The sequence below is a fragment of the Filicampus tigris genome, chromosome 9, assembly GCF_054856515.1.
Source record: "Filicampus tigris isolate MCC_2025a chromosome 9, RoL_Ftig_1.0, whole genome shotgun sequence".
NCBI classification, from domain to species: Eukaryota; Metazoa; Chordata; class Actinopteri; order Syngnathiformes; family Syngnathidae; genus Filicampus; species Filicampus tigris.
The window spans coordinates 9,554,441-9,575,888 of record NC_141225.1 but is presented as its reverse complement, the minus strand read 5'-3'; the positions used below and the strand labels follow the sequence as shown (position 1 = coordinate 9,575,888).

The following is a 21,448-nucleotide window of genomic DNA, read 5'->3' as shown; positions in this document are numbered from 1 at the left end:
ACATAAAGACAATGATTGGTGCATTTGTAAAGACCTCACATGTATAGGAAGCAGGAGGCTGTAGGTACTCTGTTTGTTTTACTAAAACCAAGATCCAAAACTTACTTCTCGGGCAAAGATCCGGTCTCGCACCCGCTGATATTCTTCCTCTCGCTCCTCAATGGATTTGCTACGCCGGCCATCCTGCAGTGGTACACGGATCTAATAATGGCAAGGGGGAAGCATCCGATTAGAATATGAAAGGGAAAATTACATGTAACAAAATGCGAAAGCAGTCCACTATAAAGTATACAGTATTTAGTACACTAAGGTTGTATCCTACCTGATTATCATCCTTGTCCATGCTGGCATCATCTCTCTTGAGAATGAATTTCTTCTGGAAGTCCATGTTGCGCTCATCCTTGATGTGTTCCGAGAACCTTTGCTCAGGGCTGCCAGACCATAAAACAAGTTTAGTTATTTATTTAGCACAACGGAAAAAAGACAAACTGTCTTGGCCGAGGGCCTGAACGAACGCTCACATGCGCGTGTTGCCCGTCTTGTTGATGATGACCGCTTTGCCCGTCTGATCCACGTTGTGATCCATACCAAAGTAGGCGGCCACACGGTGCAGCAGCATGCGGTGATATGACGTCATCTGAGGAAACTTCTTGTACTGGTTACTATGAGGAAAAAAACACTCACAGAGTTAAGTGAGCTCTTAGGCTGAATGAAATGACACTATTTTCATAACACGATTTCATCTCCCAACCAAGAAGATTCGATCTTAAAAATTTGACTAGCAAAGTGCTGATAGGCGACATCTTCCGAAATACTGCCAGTTAACAGCTGGCCCTTATTATTTCACAGACTGTCTTGTTTATCTTAACACTTTGACAAGTCTATAAGAAATGGACAAGAGGGTCATCCAAAAGAAAGTTAACTTACTTGTCGTCATTAATGAACTCCAGGATATCTTGTTCTAGTTTGAGCAGCATCATTCGATCCCTGGCAGCCGAAAGTGAGGGGAGAGAGAGAGAGAGAAAAATCAGTGACTGGACTTGTTGACTGGCTTACTTTTACATTTAAAACACATCTCTTGGTTAGCAAATGCTGTTTATTTGCATTTTAAAAAGTTGGGGGGAAACAAAAGCATTCCTGACTTCTCGAAGTCTTGTATTTTGTTCATTTTAAGCAGCCATGAATCAAAATGAAACAAATACTCAACTGAAAAACACTGATGTGCTACCAACTGATCAATTAGTCACTATTTGTATTTGTGAATCTCAACAACAGACTGTTATGTTTAACTTGTGCAACCTCGATTTGGATAAGAATAAGTGACAAAGGAACAAGCTCCCACCTGGGATTGTTTTTCAGTGTGTTGACCAGAAACTCATGCACATCGATACCCGTGGAGTCAGTGTATTCCTGACTGGAGTCTGATCGGAGACAGGCAGGAAAAAAAGCATTAATAAGTGCAAAGTCTAGAAAGTTGCTAGGAATAACAGCCAGCGCAGCTTCTGACACAGTATTAACAATTCCTAGTTGCTCAGGGAGGACAAACATCAGCAAAAGTAAAGCACGCTCTTATGCCCTTACACACACACACTCTACATAAGGGGATAGTTTTCCATTATTTTCCACTATACTAAACAGTCAGGTCATTTGATCTTTGCCACACTCAGAGTCTAATGACGCCCGAGGGCTACTGCCCAAAGTGTAAGGGAGGAAGATAATGAGAGAAAAAGCAAGGGAACCCATTTTCTCAAGAAATAAATGTCCTTTATCATCTTATGTGGCATTAAAAAATTCAGCTGGGCATCATCTTATAACTGGGAGTCTTGTCTGTGAGTGTGTGTGTGTATGTGTATATATATATATATATATATATATATATATATATATATATATATATATATATATATATGTCTTCAATTTGTAACATAATATGAATGTCATAGACAGACCAAGATCAGGGGTCGGCAACCTTTTACACTCAAAGAGCCATTTCGACCCAGTTTCCGCGGAAAAGAAAACACAGAGCCGTAAACGCTGTTTACCATGTAAAATGAATGAATGAAAAAGAAAAAAAATATATATATATATGACTGAAAATTACATCACAACTGCTCAAAACGACCAATCACGGCTCAGATTCAGATAACAGGTCAGCCGTGATTGGTCGTTGTGACCAGTTTTGATGTCATTTTCAGTCGACAGAAGACAAAATGGCCGCCCCCAGAGATGGCTAAAAATGAGTGCATTTTGCTGCTTAACTTATATTCCACAAACGTAATATTAATCAGAATGCTGTGTTTCAACTAGTGGGCCTGCTGAGAACATATACGTGCAAAAAATATGTTTGGGTTGACTTTATCTTTAATCTTCTTACAAGTACAAGAGCGAGGGTTGATGTATGAAGTATTACACAATACTGTGTCAAAAGTGTCAAGGTTTTCTTCACGTGGCAGTTCATCATAAGCAAAAAATATAGGGAATGCATTGTTTATGTTTTCATATTCCACCCCGCCAAGAGCTTTGCGGATGGCTTTTTCTAACCATGAGGAATAGTGACTACAGCCGCCAATGGTATGGAGGGGTATTACATGTCACGCATGCGCAGACGGCACTGAATGGACTGTCTGTCGTTGAGGTGTATTTTTCCAGTGCAACGTGCTGACAGTCGGCCCGACGCCACAGCGGGTAACCGTCAGTCACAGTTGGCCGACGTTGGATTGTTCGATCTGGGCCAGACGTGCCCAGCTCTTCTCGAACCTCAAGGGCCGCTTTCATGATGATCAGCTCATCAACAAGCTCTGAAGAAGCTAAATAAGGATCCTAATCTTTTGAATCAGGTGTGTTGCAGCTGAGATGGAAAACAGGCAGGACAATAGTCCTTGAGGGCCGAGTTTGGACACCCCTGATCTAGGCCTTTAGATGCATGTTAGATGTAAAAAGCTCTAAAGTGGGATACTTGCACACTGATAATCGGGTCAGATTCTAGCATTTTTTTTCCCAGTCCAATCAAAGTCAGCCAAGGCCCGATTATCAGATGTCTCCAAAAGATTATCCTAAGCAATGATCCTGTGGTGTGGGGTGTGTGAAGACTAGCATTATCGGTATCAATGCTGTACATTGTTCTTGTACTCACAATCGAAAAAATACAGCAATACTGATACCACTTTACTGGCCTGAAACAACTTCTGAGGAGGTGGAGATACTTTAAGGTTAACACTGATTTTAACAGTAGTCCTCCCTTAGCCGAGCAGCGCGGAGCAGAGCTCTCAAAACTCTGTGCTTGCCGGCCAGCCCGCCAACACAACTGAAATGGATGATGAACTCCACGCGCGTGGCGATGGAGCCAGCTGCCCCATCAATTGTGTCGGTGGGCCATCCGGCAAGCGTCAAGTTTCTCAAGCTTAGCCCCGCGCTGCTCCATTTGAGCAAGGCCAGCTGCGCGCCTGTCACGAAGCCATGGCGGAGCAGGCCAGCTGGGTGACGCTCTGCAGCACAGTACTTTGAAAAAAGATAAGTAAGCAATGGTGTGAAAAAGTATCATTTAAGATGTCGTGCTAACAGTTTTATTTTAGAATTGAACTGCCTCATGTTACAGGCTACATTTAGGTGAAATGTGTGGTTAGAAAATCATGAAGGCGGATAATAAAATGTCAGTGATTCAAGGTTTTACTCAAAAACAGGGGCCAGTTAACATGGTGCCCTTGAGCACCAGCTAGCCTCCAAGGACCACAAGAGTAGCCTGCGGGCCTGCTCCCAAAATAGCTCACTGGTGAAGGAGCATTGTGATTTTCTAAAAATTATGTACAACTGATCATTAGAAAATGTAAACAATGGAAGAGATTTATCCTATCGATTACTGGGGTAAACAGATCCCTTCCTAAGTGGCTAATTAGATTCCTCCTTCAACTATTAATCTGTCTTCTTTGTATGCCGGGTGGCGACGGGCTGTCTCTCACAGTTGTGGTTTAGGGCAGGAGGCTCACAATTTGCAGTGGAGGTATTATGTTTGTGGTCAAGTATGCCACCAAGATAAGAGCAGCTTTTTTCCTCATTATGTGGAGTCGCTCACAATTTAATAAATCGGTTAAGATTTGTCGATGTGTGTGTACCTACATGACTCACACCGGCCTGGTTTATACACAGAAACAAAACTCACATTCCATGAACTTACCACGTGACAACATTTTCCGCGGAGCCTTATCCTTCTTCTCCTTCTCCTCATTTTCATACTCATCCTTGGAGGACTTCTCCTCTTCCTTGTCTGACGGACAGCTGATGTGAAGCTGGATGATATCCTAAAGGGGAACAAAAAAAACGTTGCATCAATTCTAAGAGGTTGCAAACCAAAAATGACATAGATAATGATTGTTGGTGTTCGGAACGGTACCGATTCAGGAGGGCCATCATTGGAGAAGAGACCAGAAGACTCCTCACATACTGCCAGACTCCTCACCAGCTTCAGTTTAGCATTAGACTGAAACGGTGGACAGAAAAAGTTAAGACTTCAGGTGGCTGTTGTGCTAAATAAGCGTAAGAGTTTAAAAAAAAGAAAAGAAAAAAAAACGCAGTTCTGCAAGGAAAGAGGACAACGATAAGTGTCACATGGCCAAAACACACAGGCTAAATGCGGCAGAGCACATTAGGACACGCTTTCCTTAGGCAGATTATGGACACGCAAAATGAGGGTGATCCAATTGTTAAGGCAGTAAAAGCTACTGTACACTTCAGTCTTCCACTAAGGCAAGCATTTGAGCTAATCAATCATCTTTACAACAAGCATGGTGCACATTTACACATTTCTATAGTTCAGCCATAAAAATAAAAAAAATAAGAAACGTAAAGGTCATAAGAGTGGCATGTTCAGAAGCAAAAATAGCCAGTTGGTCATCGTGCATAACTGACGAGCTGGAGTGTCCAATAGCGTACATAAAAGAGCGACATGTAATAACAAATGTACCTTGGCCCTTTTCCTGCCATGACTGTGGTTAGGAGCCCGTTTCTGCAAGACAATTTCAAGGAAAGGTTATTTAAAAGGTAGGAATGCCACAATATCGTGATATTAATATTGCCACAATATCGTCGTCGTCATGACACAACATTAATAGCAGCAAATCTGTTTAAAAGCCCAAGTTGTTATCCATTTGTGCAGTTCCAGCACCTTCTGGTGGTTAGTTGAATAGTGCAGTTTAATTTGATGCAATTGGTATTCTCTTTATGCTACAACTTTGAGGCTGTATCTGTCTTTTCAAGCATGTCCATACAGTATTACATATGGCAATCATTATCACATATGGATATCATGTTTCATGTGAAAATCAAGCAAAAAATTGGCAATATTAGCAGTAAACAACAAGCCTGTTTCACTTTTATTAGAGAATAAACAAGCATTTTTGCTATCCCCAAATGAATTATCACTCACTTAATTGTCACAAATATCAATGTCTAAAGCTGGAGCCAATGATAAAGAAACTGATGTCATTTTCGGACTCAGCATCCCAAAATTACTCAGTCAGAAATCATTAAAATATCTTTGCCACTCTGAAAAATAAAATAAAAGTGTTTGCCAGTGTAATAAATAATGCCAGCAAATCAGGGGAGTATCATACACAAATTGAGAAAAATAACTTTTAAAGCATGATTTTGGAGGGTCGTATTACACACAGGATTTTATGGTAATTGTAACTGCGCACTTCAGTAGCAATAAGTAATGAGCAATTACTGTACTGATATGGTTTGTGACTTTTACATATGGTAAAAAATGAACATGTTGTATTGCAGGTGACCTGCGGTACCTTAATATAATGATTGCATTTTGTCTACAAAAAAAGAAAACGTTTGAATGGTGTTCAAGCCTATTGGCAAGAGCTACATGTACACTGTGTTCACTTCACCCAACCTGAACATCCTGCGGGGAGCTATCTTCAGGCTCCGGACCCTCTCCTGTGCCTTCCTTGGGGCCCTGTGGCTGAGGAGATGTCTTTCCTCGACCGCAGGGCTCGATGAGTGACCCACTCTCTCCCTCCTTCTGGATGTCTGGGGTCAGGCTGACTGACATCTTCTTCTGGGAGAGGGAGAGGGTGGGAGATGGGGAGGGGATTGGGCGCAGGACCCAGGAGCTTCTGAAGGGAGAAATAAAACAACAAAAAAAGAAATCTCACAATAATTGCATTTGTATAGGGTAATGTATTGTTTTCTACCTTTGGGTGGTATCAGATCGTCTGCCCACGTTTTACAGTTAGTGAGGCGGGGAAACAATGGAGAGGAAGATGCGGTGAAGAAGCCACTAAGGTAGTGTACTGGGATGGACTGCAGCAGGAGGCGAAGTGCAGGCCATAGTAAGCCTTAGCCTTCCAGGGTCGGGTTGGGCTGGAGAGAAAAGGTTTATTTGTGATGCTCAAATGTTTATGAATAGGCCTTGTTTGGCCGTCACTTTTATTAGACGAAGTTGCCTGACACAAACAGAGAAGCAACTGGTCATGTTGAATGTTTGTACAACGTGTGTCACAAGAAGAATTGTAAAACGTATAGCATTTATCACATAAGATAATAGTTAGCCTAGCTTCTCATATTTCTTCTACTGTGACCGTCTCTTCTTTTTATTTTCCAGCAATTTCAAAACCTTGCGGCACTGTGCTGCCTCTCACAGGCCAGTCTCGGTACTACGAAAGACATCTGGTTTGTAGGGCGAGACTCACAATTGTGCTTGGGGTAGTTTGTCGAAGTTCGTAGTCGGAAACGCAAACGTAAGCCCATTTAAAATGACAGTCGGACCGGCCTATAGGCGATTGCTATTTTGTCCGGCCGGACAAAATGGCGGATAAACAGACGGCGAAAGGCGATAAACAGACCGCAAATTTTTTGTAAAATGCCCACCTCTGCAGAATACCACCTTTGAAAGGAACACTGGTTTGTGTTCTGAGAACGATCTATCCGCAAGGAATCTTGGGTCTGTTGAGTACAGGAAGTACTTGTGCAGTATGCGCGGCGACGCCGCTTTCTCACCGTGGCAAGAAGTGAAGCAACCGGCGGCCATCTTACGGTGCCACTCACTAAGCGAGTTTAACTTGAATACATTGATTTCTCCTCACATTATTTTCTGCCTCTACGGCAAAAATGACACCATGTATAAAGACAGACATATATGTGTGTGTATATAAGTCAAAGAGCAACTCACTAGAAATACACAAGCAAAGGTAAACAAACATAGCAAAACTCAGACACAGCAGAGAACAATTCTTTTGGAGCAAGGAAGAAACCGACTGCATTATTACTGTGGTGAGTGACAGGAATATAATGTGTTTCAGTGACGGCAGAAAGTAAGAAGCAGAAATTTGCATTGTGATGTTATCCGTACGTCGCCTCTTAGATCAGAATATTCCATTTGCATAATGTATACGGGACTACAGTAACTGTGTCCGCTCATAGATGTAAACGGTTATTCCTAATGTTTCAGAAACTGGAATTTTGACCTCAACACGAATATTACTGCACGTAAACGTAGCGATGTTTAAATTGTGAATTACCGTGACCAGGACTATGTGCACACATGTTTACATTATAATCCAATTAACAACATAGTTACAGCAATCAGTTGAACTGAAGGGCGACCAGCTCGCCGGCCAGTCGAGGAGGAGGAGCACACCAACAGGCCACCACCTCAGCTCTCCTCTGGGGCCTCTCGCGTGTCTCCCTGCGACTCAGAGCAGCAACATGGTCGGTCTTCCACTCGGGAGCCCTGAATAGTCAAAGCGAAAAAGAGGAAGACACACATGACGTCATGTTTCTCAAGCATACACACAGACATAGCGAGTGACTCATCTCTGCTGCTTGCTGCTGCTGCTGCTGCATGTAGCGGAGAGGATAGAGGAAGGAACAGGCTTACGCTCCATCAGGTTCGTTCTCCCTTCATTTCCTGAATAAGTCACTCTTTAAAAACAACTTTTTAAGGCATCCAAGGTATCTCCTGTATCCAAAAATATGTATGAACACGCCACTGAAACAGCTAAACTGAGAGATTTGCCAGTGGAGTCAAGCAAAGCAACCGATGCATCTTACACCTGGAGATTGTCTCGCACAAACGCAGATTACCTGCGTGTGCTGCAGGATCGTCGGAGATAAGCGAACAATTGAGGCAGGGTTTCCCAGAGCCTGAGCGGGGAGAACCCGGGCAATGCTACAGCAACTGCGTCACAGCAGCGGCATTGACCGTGACGCCCACAGCTAGGCTTATACAAGACTCCCACTATTTGCCTTATAGAGACAATCGTCTTCTCCATTGCGGTACGTCCTCTTATGGTTATGTTTAGATTCACTGAATTAGTACCTTGAGCAGTTGAATTACAGTCTGTTATACATAGTGTTTCTGATATAATGGGGATAGACAGGAAGTAGGTTGTAGATGTGTGTCACTAAGGGCAACCCGAAAACAAAAAACTCGGGGCATAGAATTTGAAGGCTTGCACTGATGTCAGTCCTCTGGGCCACACTGCAAAAATAGTGCGCTTATGAATAAACTGGCTTCACCTAGCCCCTCCTCCTCCACCCCAATCCTCTTTCATGTTCCCTCCTCACACTCCGCCTGCTTCCCGCAACACACTCGCAGCTATTGGCACACTAGGTTGCCAGGGAGACGGCAACGTCATTCTCAACTGCTGCCATTTGTGTTGAGCGAGTAGCAGTGAGGGGGGTCGGGTGGGGGATGATGGCAAAAATAAAATACACAGCTTGGAGCACACACCGAGAGGAACATCGATAACGGTTGAAAGCAATAAGGAGGAGCAGTCAGGCATGCATTCTTGAGCCTGAACCATACAACCTTGACAGGTGGTCGATTAGAGTTACAAAAATCAAAATGCTCAAGTGTTAAAGAAGACATATTACGCATTGATTTCTCGATAATGACAACATATCTGTGAGATGCTTCCTTCAAAATGAAATGAAATCAGCTCGTTTAAGGTCCCCCCCCCGATCCCCCATCACATGCAAATTGTCCAATGCTGTGCTAGCCCCAGCCCCTCTGCTGGGGATCAATGGCAAGTATGACTTTCGTTACCACAACAACCATGGCACTCACATCTGCCTCCTGTAAAGTATGTGCTGGTCACGAGGCGCTAATGCTAACTGCTTAACCCTCAGCTTTGACATGACAATACTTCTGTGTGCGAAGCCTGAAAGTGGCAGATATTGGCCTGGCCTAGCCAACAAATCACGGTGGAAGAATTCAGTGTTGGGGCTGGCTATTGTAAATAAGCCCCACTGTTTTGTCACAATTAAGCTAAACTCCGAATACCTTGTTCAGAGACACATTTTCAGAGGTAGGCAGCTCCCAAATTATTTATGTACTTTCCCACTTCGTGAGTGGACAGGCACTCCATTGAGCCAACTATTTGTATACAAATAAAAAGTATACAATTTCCATGGTGTCCCCTTTTAAGGCTACGTGTGCCTAAATTTCACATCATAACACATCGAAGCCATTTTGTAAACTTTCTAAATATTCAATGAAATACCGGTATACAAAACGGCAGGGTTTGGGCTGTTTTCGGAGCCTAGAATACAAAAAAAATTACAACACGCTTAATCACCGTAAACAGTAAAAACTGCGTAATCTATAAAAAATAATCATCGTCAAGTTGGCCCATTGTTTTCCTTTCATGTATCCTATACACAGATGATGTCATAATTTACTACACTGAAAACCATATCAAAACTTTGATTCCTTTACCATGGCTGATATCGTGTGCCATGTATGAGTACCTAAACGGTCATTAGTCACAGTACAGTCATTCATTGGTTCCGTCAATCAATGACTCACAACCTAGTCACGGTAGGGCAGGGAAAATAATTGAAATCTAATCATGATTTCGATTTTGGTTTCTCTCAATCTTAAAAACCTAATAATCGAAGAAAAACGATTGTGCCGAAGAGCGGTGTCTGTGTGTGCAAGTTCCCAATGTGAAAGGCGTGTGACGTTATGTGATTCAGCTCTCCCTTCGTGTGCGTTTAACTGATTAACAACACAGTAGGAGTTTACTATGTAACTAAACACACAAAAATAATTATACACATTGTTTACTTAAATACAAGACATGCTTATGATAAAGTCAAGGTAAAATCCCACTGACATCCATCGACTTCGAGGAGTGATATTCCATCAAATAAATATTCACACACAAATGCTGTAGGAACACATAATAGGTAATATAAAAAAACTCAAAGGCATATTCTCACATCTCTCTCCCAATCTGTGAAAAAATTAGTTACATCAATAGAGCTCAACTTTCTTATTCTACTCTAACTGCATCATGCATGCATGCACGGACGGCACCACACTGCCCCTAATGCTGTGGTCAGACCGAACGCAAGCTGAGCTTTTCTGGCGGCTCGTTTTTATGTATAGTCAATGCGGTTCGTGCGGTCAAGCACGGTTGCACACTGGGTGGCATTGATGATGCGCCAATATTTTGCATCTTCGGCCAATTCGTTCGGGTTTGCAAAAGTGAAATTTTCATGGCATCATGTCACCAATCAGCATAGAGAATGCACTTACTACATCACACAGCAGCAGTACAAGGATAAAGACACACACAGTGTGGTAATAAAAACAATGTAGGACAATATCATTGCTGTCTATAGGACCAAAAGGTAAACAACACAGCCATATTCTTATTTTATTTTGTTACTAATTTATTTTTTGGTTGCGCTACTAAAATATAAAATTGATATTTAACTGTATTGATATATTCATTTGTGTAATTATTCACACATTGATTTTGCTATTTATTTTTAATTTTACAGGGTTTTTTTTAATTTTTGTATTTATTTTTACTTTTACTTTGTATTATGTATTGTTTCATGTGGTTCTTGTTTCCATATATTTTTAAAATTTATTTTTCAATGAAATTTTTTATTTATTTATTTTTGGTTTCGGTAGTTTTGGTTCTGCAATGCAAAAAGAAATGTTATTTAATTGGGGGGGTGGTCCTGAGTGTGTCTTGGGTTGAGCTATTTGCCTATTGGTTGATCAATATGTCAGTGCAGCAAGCACCATCACCTACGCAATAGGCGAATAGTTCAACCCAAGACACGCTCAGGACCGCCCCCCCCTCATTTGAATAACATTTCCTTCTGCATTTCATGCTGACATGAAGAAATGTTATTCGAATCAGGATGCGATCCAAAGTGTGTTGAACAATTTACCCATCGGTTGATCGACATCCATATTTCGAACCGCCTCGCCAGTTTGCAAGTGGAGCTATGAACCCCCCGCCGCCAATCCGGGCTTACCTTCCACGATCAAAGCAGGCTGCAAGCCGAGGCTGCCAACCTCCTGCCGCCCGCCCGTGCGACCATCCCCGATCTAATCCATATTTACCGCAATTGAGAGTTGAGTGGTGGTGACCGTCAAGACACAAGCCTTCTCACCGCGGCTTGCCAGCAGGCCAGGCATACCTGGTAGATTTCTGTACTGAAATGTCGATCAACCAATTTGGCGAATAGTTCAACCCAAGACGCACTTAAGTCCACCCCTCATGTGAATGACATTTCCTTCCGCATTGCAGGACCTACAGCCAAAATCAAAAACAAACAAGTGATTTTAAAATATATATTTGAAAAAATACATTTCAAAAAAGATATGGGAATGAGAACAAAAAATATGTAACAAAGTAAAAGTTTAAATACAGTACATACAAAATTTTGAAAAGATTTAAAAATGAAAAATAAATTGCAACATATGGAAATAAATACAATTAAACGTCAATTTATTTACATTTAATTTTATTTTTCAACTTTTATATTTGTTTTTATTTTCACTTTTATTCATTTTTGATTTGAGCACTTTTGGTCCTCCATGCTACACTCTCATTCACTGACACCCATGTCACTCACTAGGCCAGGTCCTGCCTTTTAAAGCCATACACAATCAAAGATACTACAGTTAACTGCGAGGATGGGGACCCCAAGTGGATAAAAACAACAAGTCATCTCTAATCCAATTACTCGATTAATCGCTGAGATAAGCGTTAGAGTACTTAATTCTAAAAATATTTTAAAGTTGCAGCCCTGGAAAATGTATGAATAGATGTGTGACAAAGGGTGGTGAAGGCCTCACGAAAAAAAACCTTCATCCGCTATCGCTTCACTGCAGTGAAAAGCATGCTGACCCACTTCACAGGCACACAGTATGCACTGACGAATTAAAAATGGGACCCTCCTGATGACAGGCAACCAGCTGAGGTGCAGAGGCCAAGCTGCCCTGCCCAGTGTGTCAAGTTTCCACACCAAAGGATGCTTGGCTGGGATGAAACACTGGATTTAAGTGAGCGTCCGTGTGGCCCCATTTCATGAAAGAGAGAACAGTATGTATTTTTTTTATGTGGTATGAGCACACAGTCAGATTTAGCCTCACCAGGTTGAGCTGGGTCAGGGACTGAGCAAAAGTTAGCATTGGGGCAAGCTATTGAAATGAGAAGATATCCTTCAGGAAGACTCAGAACCTCATTTAAATCACAAAAAAAAAAAAATGAAAATGCCCCTTTGAGTGATTAATGCATCATGCAAAAGAGCTTTTGAAACCAGTGTATTGGACAAATTAGAAATGAATCTACTCATTTCTTGGTAAATTTAATTTAAAATTCAACTCTGTAAATAATTTATTCGTCAGCAGTCAGGTGTGCACAAATAGAAACCAGGAGCAAGAGTCATGTTTAACTCACTTTGCCTTACATTATGCATATTAAAGTGACTTGCATAAACCAATGCACTACACTGCGCACGAAATGTATAGCCAAAAAAACACAGTGTAATTCGGGTGCTAGCTTGAGACTAGATCCTAGCTTGCTAAGTGTTAGCACGGATAGTTTTCTAGCTCCACGGATTGATTATGCGAGTGATTCCAGCATAGTTGACACTAGTGCTGCACAATATATTGAAAAAATATATAGATATTGCAATAATGGCCTATGCAAAATGCATATAACAAACATATGCAATCATTTTCTTACGGAATGGATAGATGCTTTTATCTGAATTTGACCAGTCAGATGCACATTTGAATGCGCATTGCAAACCAATAGTTGGACATTATCTCGGGGAATTACAATTGGCTAAAAACACAATGAGCTTGCTTATTTTGCCGCATGAAAAACGTACTTCTTTCATTAGATCATAAAAATGTCCTTTTTTTTTAGGTACATGTTAAATATCACAATAATATCGCTATAGTCAACATCCATATCGCATATCACAAGTTTTTCCAAAATCATTCAGCCTTACTTCACACAACTACTTGCTTACCAGAGTGTGTACTACGTGAGAGAGGAGCTGTCAGTTTGGAGATGTACTTGTAGATGGTAGCGAACAGGAGGATGGACAACTTATGCGCCGCTATGACTACAACATTTTGAGAGTGAAACATGAACATGAATTTGTGAGTGTACTTGTATTGACTAAGTTGACTAAGGACAACTCCTAAAAACCCAAACTTAACTTCGACGTCAAATTAAAATGCATGGTGGAAAAAAAAACTACGTTACTGTATAAATTGATGGCTGAACAGTCATTTACACTTGCGCAGATATGATGCTGCCATCAACAACGGCTATCGCGACTGGTCACTAGAGTCCAAATCCATTCCATTGGCAACATTTTTACAGTATATACGACATGCCCCTCAAATCAAAAAGTTTGCTGTCTATAGACGACACTTAAATTTAGCAGGTCTCTGCTAGGACGTTTTCTCCCGTTATTCTGACAAATACAACACTGGCATGGAAACAGGAATTCAGAACATACAGAGCAGAGCGTAAGATCAATGAAATTTAGTCTGAATAGAGCAAGTAACAAAAACCAGAAACCAATGTCATTCATTTAGAAATGCGAAGGGTAGCAGTTATATTGTTATTTCTATTCCTGGAAATGTCGCACATAAGAATGCCTCTCCGTGCTCTCTCTAAGGATGAAGGATGGAGGTGAAGAAAGAAAGCCCAGGAAGCGTGTAAACAGGTATGTACATGCATGAACAAACCCACAGACAGCAAGGGGAGAGCCATCCACGGGCAGCTTGACCCAATTCATCTTGTCTGTATTCAGCCGTGCACCTCGCCCATTTGACGTCAGAGAAAAGCCATTTCACAAAAGACAGCAAGGTTATTTCTGCACACAGTGAAGGTTGCCGTGTGCGCGTGGGTGTGTGTGTGCGTGTGTGTGTGTCGTAACAGCCAAGTTTGTGCAAGCTCGGAGCCTCCGCATATCATATATCAGCAGCGTTAGCGGTGTGTGTGTGTGTGTGTGCGGGCGCCGCCGCGCTCGTCTATGTCAGAGAGGATTCCCCTTTGCATCGGTTACACAATCTCTCAGGGAGGGGATGGGGTGCCGTGGACTGGAGGGGACGGCCCATCAGTCTGAGCGTCACAAGAGCGATTTCACACACATGCACCATTTCACAACATGACACACTTCCTGGTTTAAAACAGACGGGCAACTTGTTTGGATGACGACACAAACCCGACATACATGGTCAACGGCAGCGGAAGACAGGCTTTCTCTTGAACCATCTACGTCCCCGCAACCGCCCCCACTTGTCCTTCCTCCTCCCGTGCGGCGAGGATACCCCTTCCTGCCCTCCCTTGCCCCCCCACCTCCACCCCCATCTATAGAGCATGTATAGATCTATCCACCCACAACAAGTGTTTGCTTCTCTTTCGCTCCTTTTTCTTCCTCTTTTAGTGTGTCGTCTTAAATTGTCAGCCCTGTTGCTGACGCCATCCTCCTCCACAGTCGGCCCACTCAGTCCTGTGGGACGAGCTATGACTCATTCGCTCCCTCCTTCCCTCCCCGTCCTCGTTACCTACCTACCTTTCTGCAGATCCCCTCAAGTCTCTTTTACCGCCACTCTCACTAAGGTAGTTGGGATCTATGTTTAGTTCTAGGTTGAGTTGCCTGTCAGGGCATGTGGAATTTGGGAGGTGTGCCAAACGGAGGACGCGAACAGAGCTTGAAGTAAAGTTATGTACAGTGGGAACTTGACTCATTCACCGCTGTTGACTTTTGCAGTCATCAACTAAAAACCGACCGTTCATTGCCACTGACAAATATATCTGTCAAGTATGTTGTTCATCGGGTAGACGTGGAAGACGTCTCAGACAGTTTGTCTGTGAAATTCTTGTTTATACATACATAACTATAATGACAAACAAACAGGAGTAGATGGCAGCGATGCATCGCTTTGGATTTGAGTTGTGCACAACTTTTGAGAAAAATAAAGATCAGGGGGTAAATTCTTAGCTTGTCACGTCGATTATGAGGGAGAAAAATGCCAACACGTTTGGAAGTCGGGTCAATTTAGGCACCTGACTCTCGCAAGAGGGTATTTGTATGTATAGACAATAAATGTATGTGCCGCATTAGGTAGTAGAAAATATGCACAAACGGAAAATGCTAGACCTTTTTTTCCCCATGAAAGACGATGTTCTTTCTTTTGTTTAGTTTGATGCTTAGATTCTCACAGAACAGGATATTCTACAGGTTTTGAAAGATCATTGAAAATGCTCTAAAACAGCTGGCCTTACAGGGAACTCCGCTGGCAGTGAATGAGTAAATAAAGAAAAAACGGCACCGTAAAAAACATAGCAAAAGAGAATACAAAATAATGTTGTTTTTTTTTTTTTATAAAGGTAATTACTGTACGTACTGTAGTGTTCTTTTCTTAAATTGGATGTGGTGTGTGGCTTTAAGGAGCATGGGACAAAAGTGGCTAGCGGGTTTGCGAGTGGCCTCATTTTTTATTTATGTGTGAGACTGTTTTTGCCGTTCAATATACAGCTGAACGTGCACCCCAACTGCTCTCCTAGACCCACATGTGAAGGACTACACAGTACAGTAATCCTTCCATTTTCAAGAGGCGTTGTATCCAAAGCTTTCCTCTACCTAAAATGTTGGCTTGCAAGTCAAGGTACTACTGTATACATTTGTACCAGTACAGGGCACATATGAGTATTTTCATCACACATACAAGATGGTTGGTCTGACAGACCAGAGTTTTGTGTCTTACGGTGGCGTCATGTATGAAACAATATATGAAACAAGCCAATGAAAAACAGTAAGTACAGCTGTAGTTGAACATGCCTGCCTGTGTCACATGTGATGACGTATTCTGTGTGCGACAAACGGAGGAACACCTGGAAGCTAGCGAGTGCATTCATTTATTGTTTTTACCATTTCATACACTGCAGAATGTAACGACTACCTCACAAGAGTACAGCTAATCAGTGGGAATAAACAGTTAAATTGTATCCCCCCTGCAAAAACGTCACTTGCAAAAAGCACAGTTCTACTTCATGCAGTTCACTCTTTAATTTCCATGCAACATCTTCTATTTCAGTCTTTCTGGGCAGCCAGTAGGAGGTGAGAAACACAGAGGAGCGGCGGCTCACGAGTGAGACAGGAAGAGAGAGGGAAAAAGTTCTCAATGATGAAACAATCCGTGCTGTTAAGTGATTGGACCAACCCTCCGCCAATCGGAGGAGCAGGTCCATGGCAACAGGCTCTGTCGCCAAGAGAAATCCAGCCATATCCCTCAACACCCTCATATTTTTCACTCCTTTCCTCACCCTCACGACCCCCTCACGTACCCACCCACCTTCTCCTTTCCCAAATTCCAAGGCCATTATGAAAGGGTACTGAGTTTAACAGAGATTTACACCATTGGGAGGATGGGTGGGGGGTTGTGGGGGGGGGTGACACTTAACGACGCGGCTAAACGGCACAGACAAAAACAAACCCACACGTGCCAACCAAACATGGCTTGAAGATCCCCCGGACTTAATGAGGCTTACACAGTGATCAGAATGTGATTCATTCACAAAGAGTCATTAAAATGTGCAGCCTCTTCACACGCAGACCGTTGTGTACCACTCACAACAGTAAAATTAAAGCTGCATTCATACAATAAGTCACAGTTTGAGCCCTCACTGACATTACAGGCTCTGGTTACCAAGGTAATTCTCACATACGTCCACATTTTCTGACCTATAAGCTTATGATTAGTCAGTGCAGATAAAAAAAAAAAAAGGACCTGCATACTTAAGTGTTTTAAAAAATGTACTGAATGTTTCTTCCTTGTATATTAAAATTGCCTCTACCTTCCTATCCTTTTTCTTTTAACAAAATGATTATTCACACTTGGAACTGCTGTGAACCGCCCGCTCTTCAACGCAACACAGATCGATACCGGCTCAGTCAATTCCCACCATCGGCGCGCACATTGTGGTGTAGTCTCAAGTGTGATGGATGAACTCTTAGGGTCAACTGGGAAGAAAATAGAATAGAGCAGCCATCTTTATACAATAAGAAATGCTCAGTCGTAGAAAATCAGCATGTATACTGCCAGACAACTTCTGGATTTTAGTATGCAATTAATCATATTTTGTGCAAATGCCTTGAGCTAGGCCTCGTGTTTTGTGCATGAAGAACTTGCAATGAATGCAAACAAATGATATGTGCCACGAGATTTTGTTTTAAATGGTATTTCTAAAAGAAAAAGTGTCATTAATTTGGAGATCTACAGTACAATCCAGTTTATTCACATCTGTAAACCTTATGCAAGAAGAGCATGGAAAAAAAAAAAAAAAAAGTATCCTAGATTAGATACTTATCAGATTTTTTTTTTTATCAGATTTTTTTGCAATGCGACCTCAGTCTGAGTGGACAGATCACATGTATCTGACTTATGTCACTAAAAGCCCAATATGCGCGGAGAAGGCTGCCTGTGATGAAGACTGGCAATTGTCCGTGAATCTGCAAAGTTGTTTTGAGTAAGATTGTTGAGAATTGGGCATCACGCCAGGCAACGTGAATGTAGCCTAAGTCTCCTCATCTCTTCATTTACCGCATCTCCACAGTGGACTCATTATGTCTGCTGCAACCAAATATGTTTAGAATTTAGTGTTCCACTGATTTAATTATTTAAAAAATGGACTTAGCATTATTAACCAATTTAGGCCGGCCTGGAGCATATTAACGCGTTTGTACCACTAGAGCCGGGAGCGTAGTTGCGTATTTCTACCGTTACAGCGGATACGTCATTTTCTTTTTCTTTTTTAACCAATTCTCGGCCTCTTAGCCAATGAAATGCATCAGAATATACATACATATGACGGTGTCGTGAGCCGTAGTAGGATATCCCGGAATTTTTTTGAGCAGCAATGCTGGACGCAGACGCAATCCTACGATTGTAGGAGCTCTGAAATAAGCGACGGTAGCGATATAGACGACGTACTTGTGGACTTTGAACCAGTGTAACCCGTCGATCGTGATATAGGGCTAAGATATATGTTTATGGACAATGACGATATCAATGTATTTGTAACAGAATGGAGGAGCGTAATTACCAATCGATTTTTTTTTAATTAAAAATACTGTTTCTCTTGCACTGACACTGTATTTTTACATTTTTGATTGAAACAGAAAATAAACTCAGGCCTGTGTGAAAGCCACAGGTCTAAGATCTCAAATTATTTTCGAATTATGTTTCAATCTGCCACAGGGGCTGGGATATCAATTATATTCTAGGTGTTGAATTTGCGGGAAAACTTCAGGTTTTCGATTGTGATCTAAAGGCCCCCTAAGGTTTTACAGTTATGTTTCGCTAGGTGCTTTAGGTCTTAATGGGTTAAACACAATACCATGCATGTTAGACAGGTATTATTTCTGTCCACTTAGGGTTACCGTCCTAATATTCTACCACAGTATCTGTGATTTTAAATAAGTATGGCTTTAAAAGGTGGGGCCAGGCCTAGTGAGTGACATGAGCGTTAGCGAATGGGAGTGTAGATTTGGCTGGCTGTTAACTGGCCAATCGGTTGGCAGTCTGTGTGTTGAATGACTTGAATGTGCTTATTGCATGTTTTTTTTTACCATTTGCTCAATAAGTGAGTGAAGGTGCAGCAGAAGCTGTCTACCCTTGACAATACGTTGTAACTAGCGATGGTAGGCTAACATCAATACGTTTCCTCATGTTGACAGATTGTAAACATGCTGTTGTGATACACATTGCACTTTATCTTCATTGAAAAGTGTGAAACGGCCCCAAACTTTGGACAGTCTCTGTCTTTTTCAGACTCGTTCCTCCTGGCTTGTTGCCACTTATTTCTACAAGGAGCGGTGTGTGCGACTGCAGTAACAGTTATTATGGAAAAGTGTTCCCGGTGGTGCTTTGAGGGAGATATTTAATTAGATTTTATCTATTTGCAATTATTTGACTAATTATTGCAACCCCAGAACTTCAATGTGAAGATACCATCAACTGTACTAGTGAGTGTTGCGGAAAAATCAACATTGGTAATTAAATATCATGTACTCATCCTCGGCATAAGATAAATATTGCACAGTTGCGGTATGTAGCTAAATCCAGATGGGAACCAGTGACTTTCATGACATGTCAAATGGGTGCATTTGTACAACAGCTGGCAGCCGGGCCCACCATGCCAACAGTGATGGAGGCTTGAGAGCTGCCAGCTAGCAGGCTTACCCCAGGAATCAGGCAACCGGCCAGTCATCAAGCCAAGCACTGTTTGTTGCACGAGCCTAAAGTGCTAAAGTCACTCTTACAATGCCACAAGTTGAATCCCAAAAATAGCCAGTGGGGAGGCTGCAAAAATAACCAGGACATAACTCTATCCATTCTTCAACAACACAAAGAAAAACCAGAATGTGTGGCAGCAGGGTTACCTGCAGGATTGTTAGTGAAAACCGACCACTCTCAAAAAACATCTGCCTGCCTCTGTTTTGTTTCTTGACCTCACAATCATTCTCAGAACTTTTAAGTCCTGCGGTGAATACATTTCTGTGCAGGTTGAGATTCGAAGTCCAGTGTAAGTTTGTGATATTACAAATTCACCGGAAACAAACTATTTTCTCTGATTTGGTGGCGTGTAATCTAGGAGTTATTGCTTCAACTTTGTGATGATCGTCACAGTCAACTGAATTCCTGCGCTATTCGACTCATTGAGAGCTGCCAATCAAGCTTTACCCTGCACAACTAACGACGGCTGATGAGATTTGCAATCAAAAGTGAGTGGGCCAATCTGAGACCGGGCTTAACTCGGCAGCCGATTCTGTGCAAACGACATGGACTGAATGACCCTGGTGTGCAGGTTCCTTCCAGGCTTCAGGTGAGTCAGTGTAAACCTTCTGACAATTACAGCAGTGAGTTACTCCAGGGGTTGCCATTGATTATTTTGTCCCCACCACCACCCTTCCCTCTGCCTCTTGAACATCCTATCCTCTCTTTTGTGCTTGGTCTTTTTCCCACGCACTGGCAATTAGTATGCAGGCTGCAGGAGGGCCAACTACCTGGGAAGCAGTAGTGCAAAGTTACAAGAAACAAAAAACTGTAGTATAGTTGAAGTTTTCGGGGAAAATATGCCTTGTCACACAAAGTATTGGACATGGTAATGTCATAATGTGTGATGTTGATATACCTCACTAGGCCTCATTTTAGCCAACATCAAAGGTGTTGTTTACTACATGTTTTCCTGAAAGGACAGTACTGAGAGAAGAAAAAGAACAACAACCTAGGAACAGAAGATCCACCGGAGGTTACAGTATGGACCAATACTTTAAGAACAAAGAGCTTTGATTTTGATCATCTGATAACTGTTGTGCACAAGAGTGAACCCGTATGCCATTAAACTAGCTTCCAGCAAAAGGTGCTAGCTAGCTACTGTAGGTGCAGTTTGGCTGGCTGCCAGACGCTTGTCACTTGCAATCAAAAAGTAAAGTGTGTGTGTTTTAACATTTTACATTACATTACAGGTTGATTTCAAATTTATACATGCTACATGTTAAAGAATGATGTGCAAGGGGTGCATTAGCGACGGAATGTTTATTACCAAATTCCCATTCATCATTAAAGCGTATTAAAGCGTGTGTTAATGTTGCTAATTTAGTAAACCTAGACTGCTAATGATGGCTTTGCGGGACAATGTTAGTTAAAATAGTGTATTCTTAATAAAGCTTTTATGAACCAGTTATTCCAAATATAATATCAAAAGAATTAAATTATGTACCGCTAAACCTATTTCATGAAACAGCTTGAGTTCAACTTTGGGGGTTCCACTGTATTATGTTACAGATGTGTGATTTACATGCCCCAGCTACATCTGGATTCACAGAAATAACTGATTTTTGATGCTGCAACATTCAATTAAAAAATTACACTTGTTATAGTAGTGCCACCATCTGGCAAATCTGGTGATTTTGACACATGAGATGAGCGTAGCAGCGCTCTCTCATTTTTTTTAGCTCCAATCTAAGCGATTAAATAATGATCCTCCAGATTTCACTTAAATATCTAAAGTAGATCTGGGCTGAGTAACTGAAAAAGCTCTATCCAACAACAATAGGGTAAAACTGAGTCTAATTTTGCAAGGCTGTAACCATCAGCGGA

General features: G+C 41.9%; 1 protein-coding gene across 10 annotated transcripts in view; it reads right to left on the bottom strand.

The window, feature by feature from the left end:
* Positions 1–21,448, bottom strand: part of r3hdm2 (R3H domain containing 2) — a 55,991-nt gene that overhangs the window by 23,201 nt on the left and 11,342 nt on the right. For all 10 annotated transcript variants that reach the window (XM_086040028.1, XM_086040035.1, XM_086040030.1 and 7 more), the window contains 11 exons: positions 7,583–7,735; positions 6,198–6,366; positions 5,897–6,119; positions 4,958–4,999; positions 4,388–4,474; positions 4,172–4,295; positions 1,343–1,421; positions 928–987; positions 522–662; positions 323–431; positions 106–201 (listed from right to left, as the gene is read on the bottom strand). In XM_086040028.1, the coding sequence (XP_085896154.1) occupies positions 106–201; positions 323–431; positions 522–662; positions 928–987; positions 1,343–1,421; positions 4,172–4,295; positions 4,388–4,474; positions 4,958–4,999; positions 5,897–6,055 (897 nt within the window). In that variant the 5' untranslated portion in view covers positions 6,056–6,119; positions 6,198–6,366; positions 7,583–7,735. The remainder of the gene's footprint in view (positions 1–105; positions 202–322; positions 432–521; positions 663–927; positions 988–1,342; positions 1,422–4,171; positions 4,296–4,387; positions 4,475–4,957; positions 5,000–5,896; positions 6,120–6,197; positions 6,367–7,582; positions 7,736–21,448) is intronic.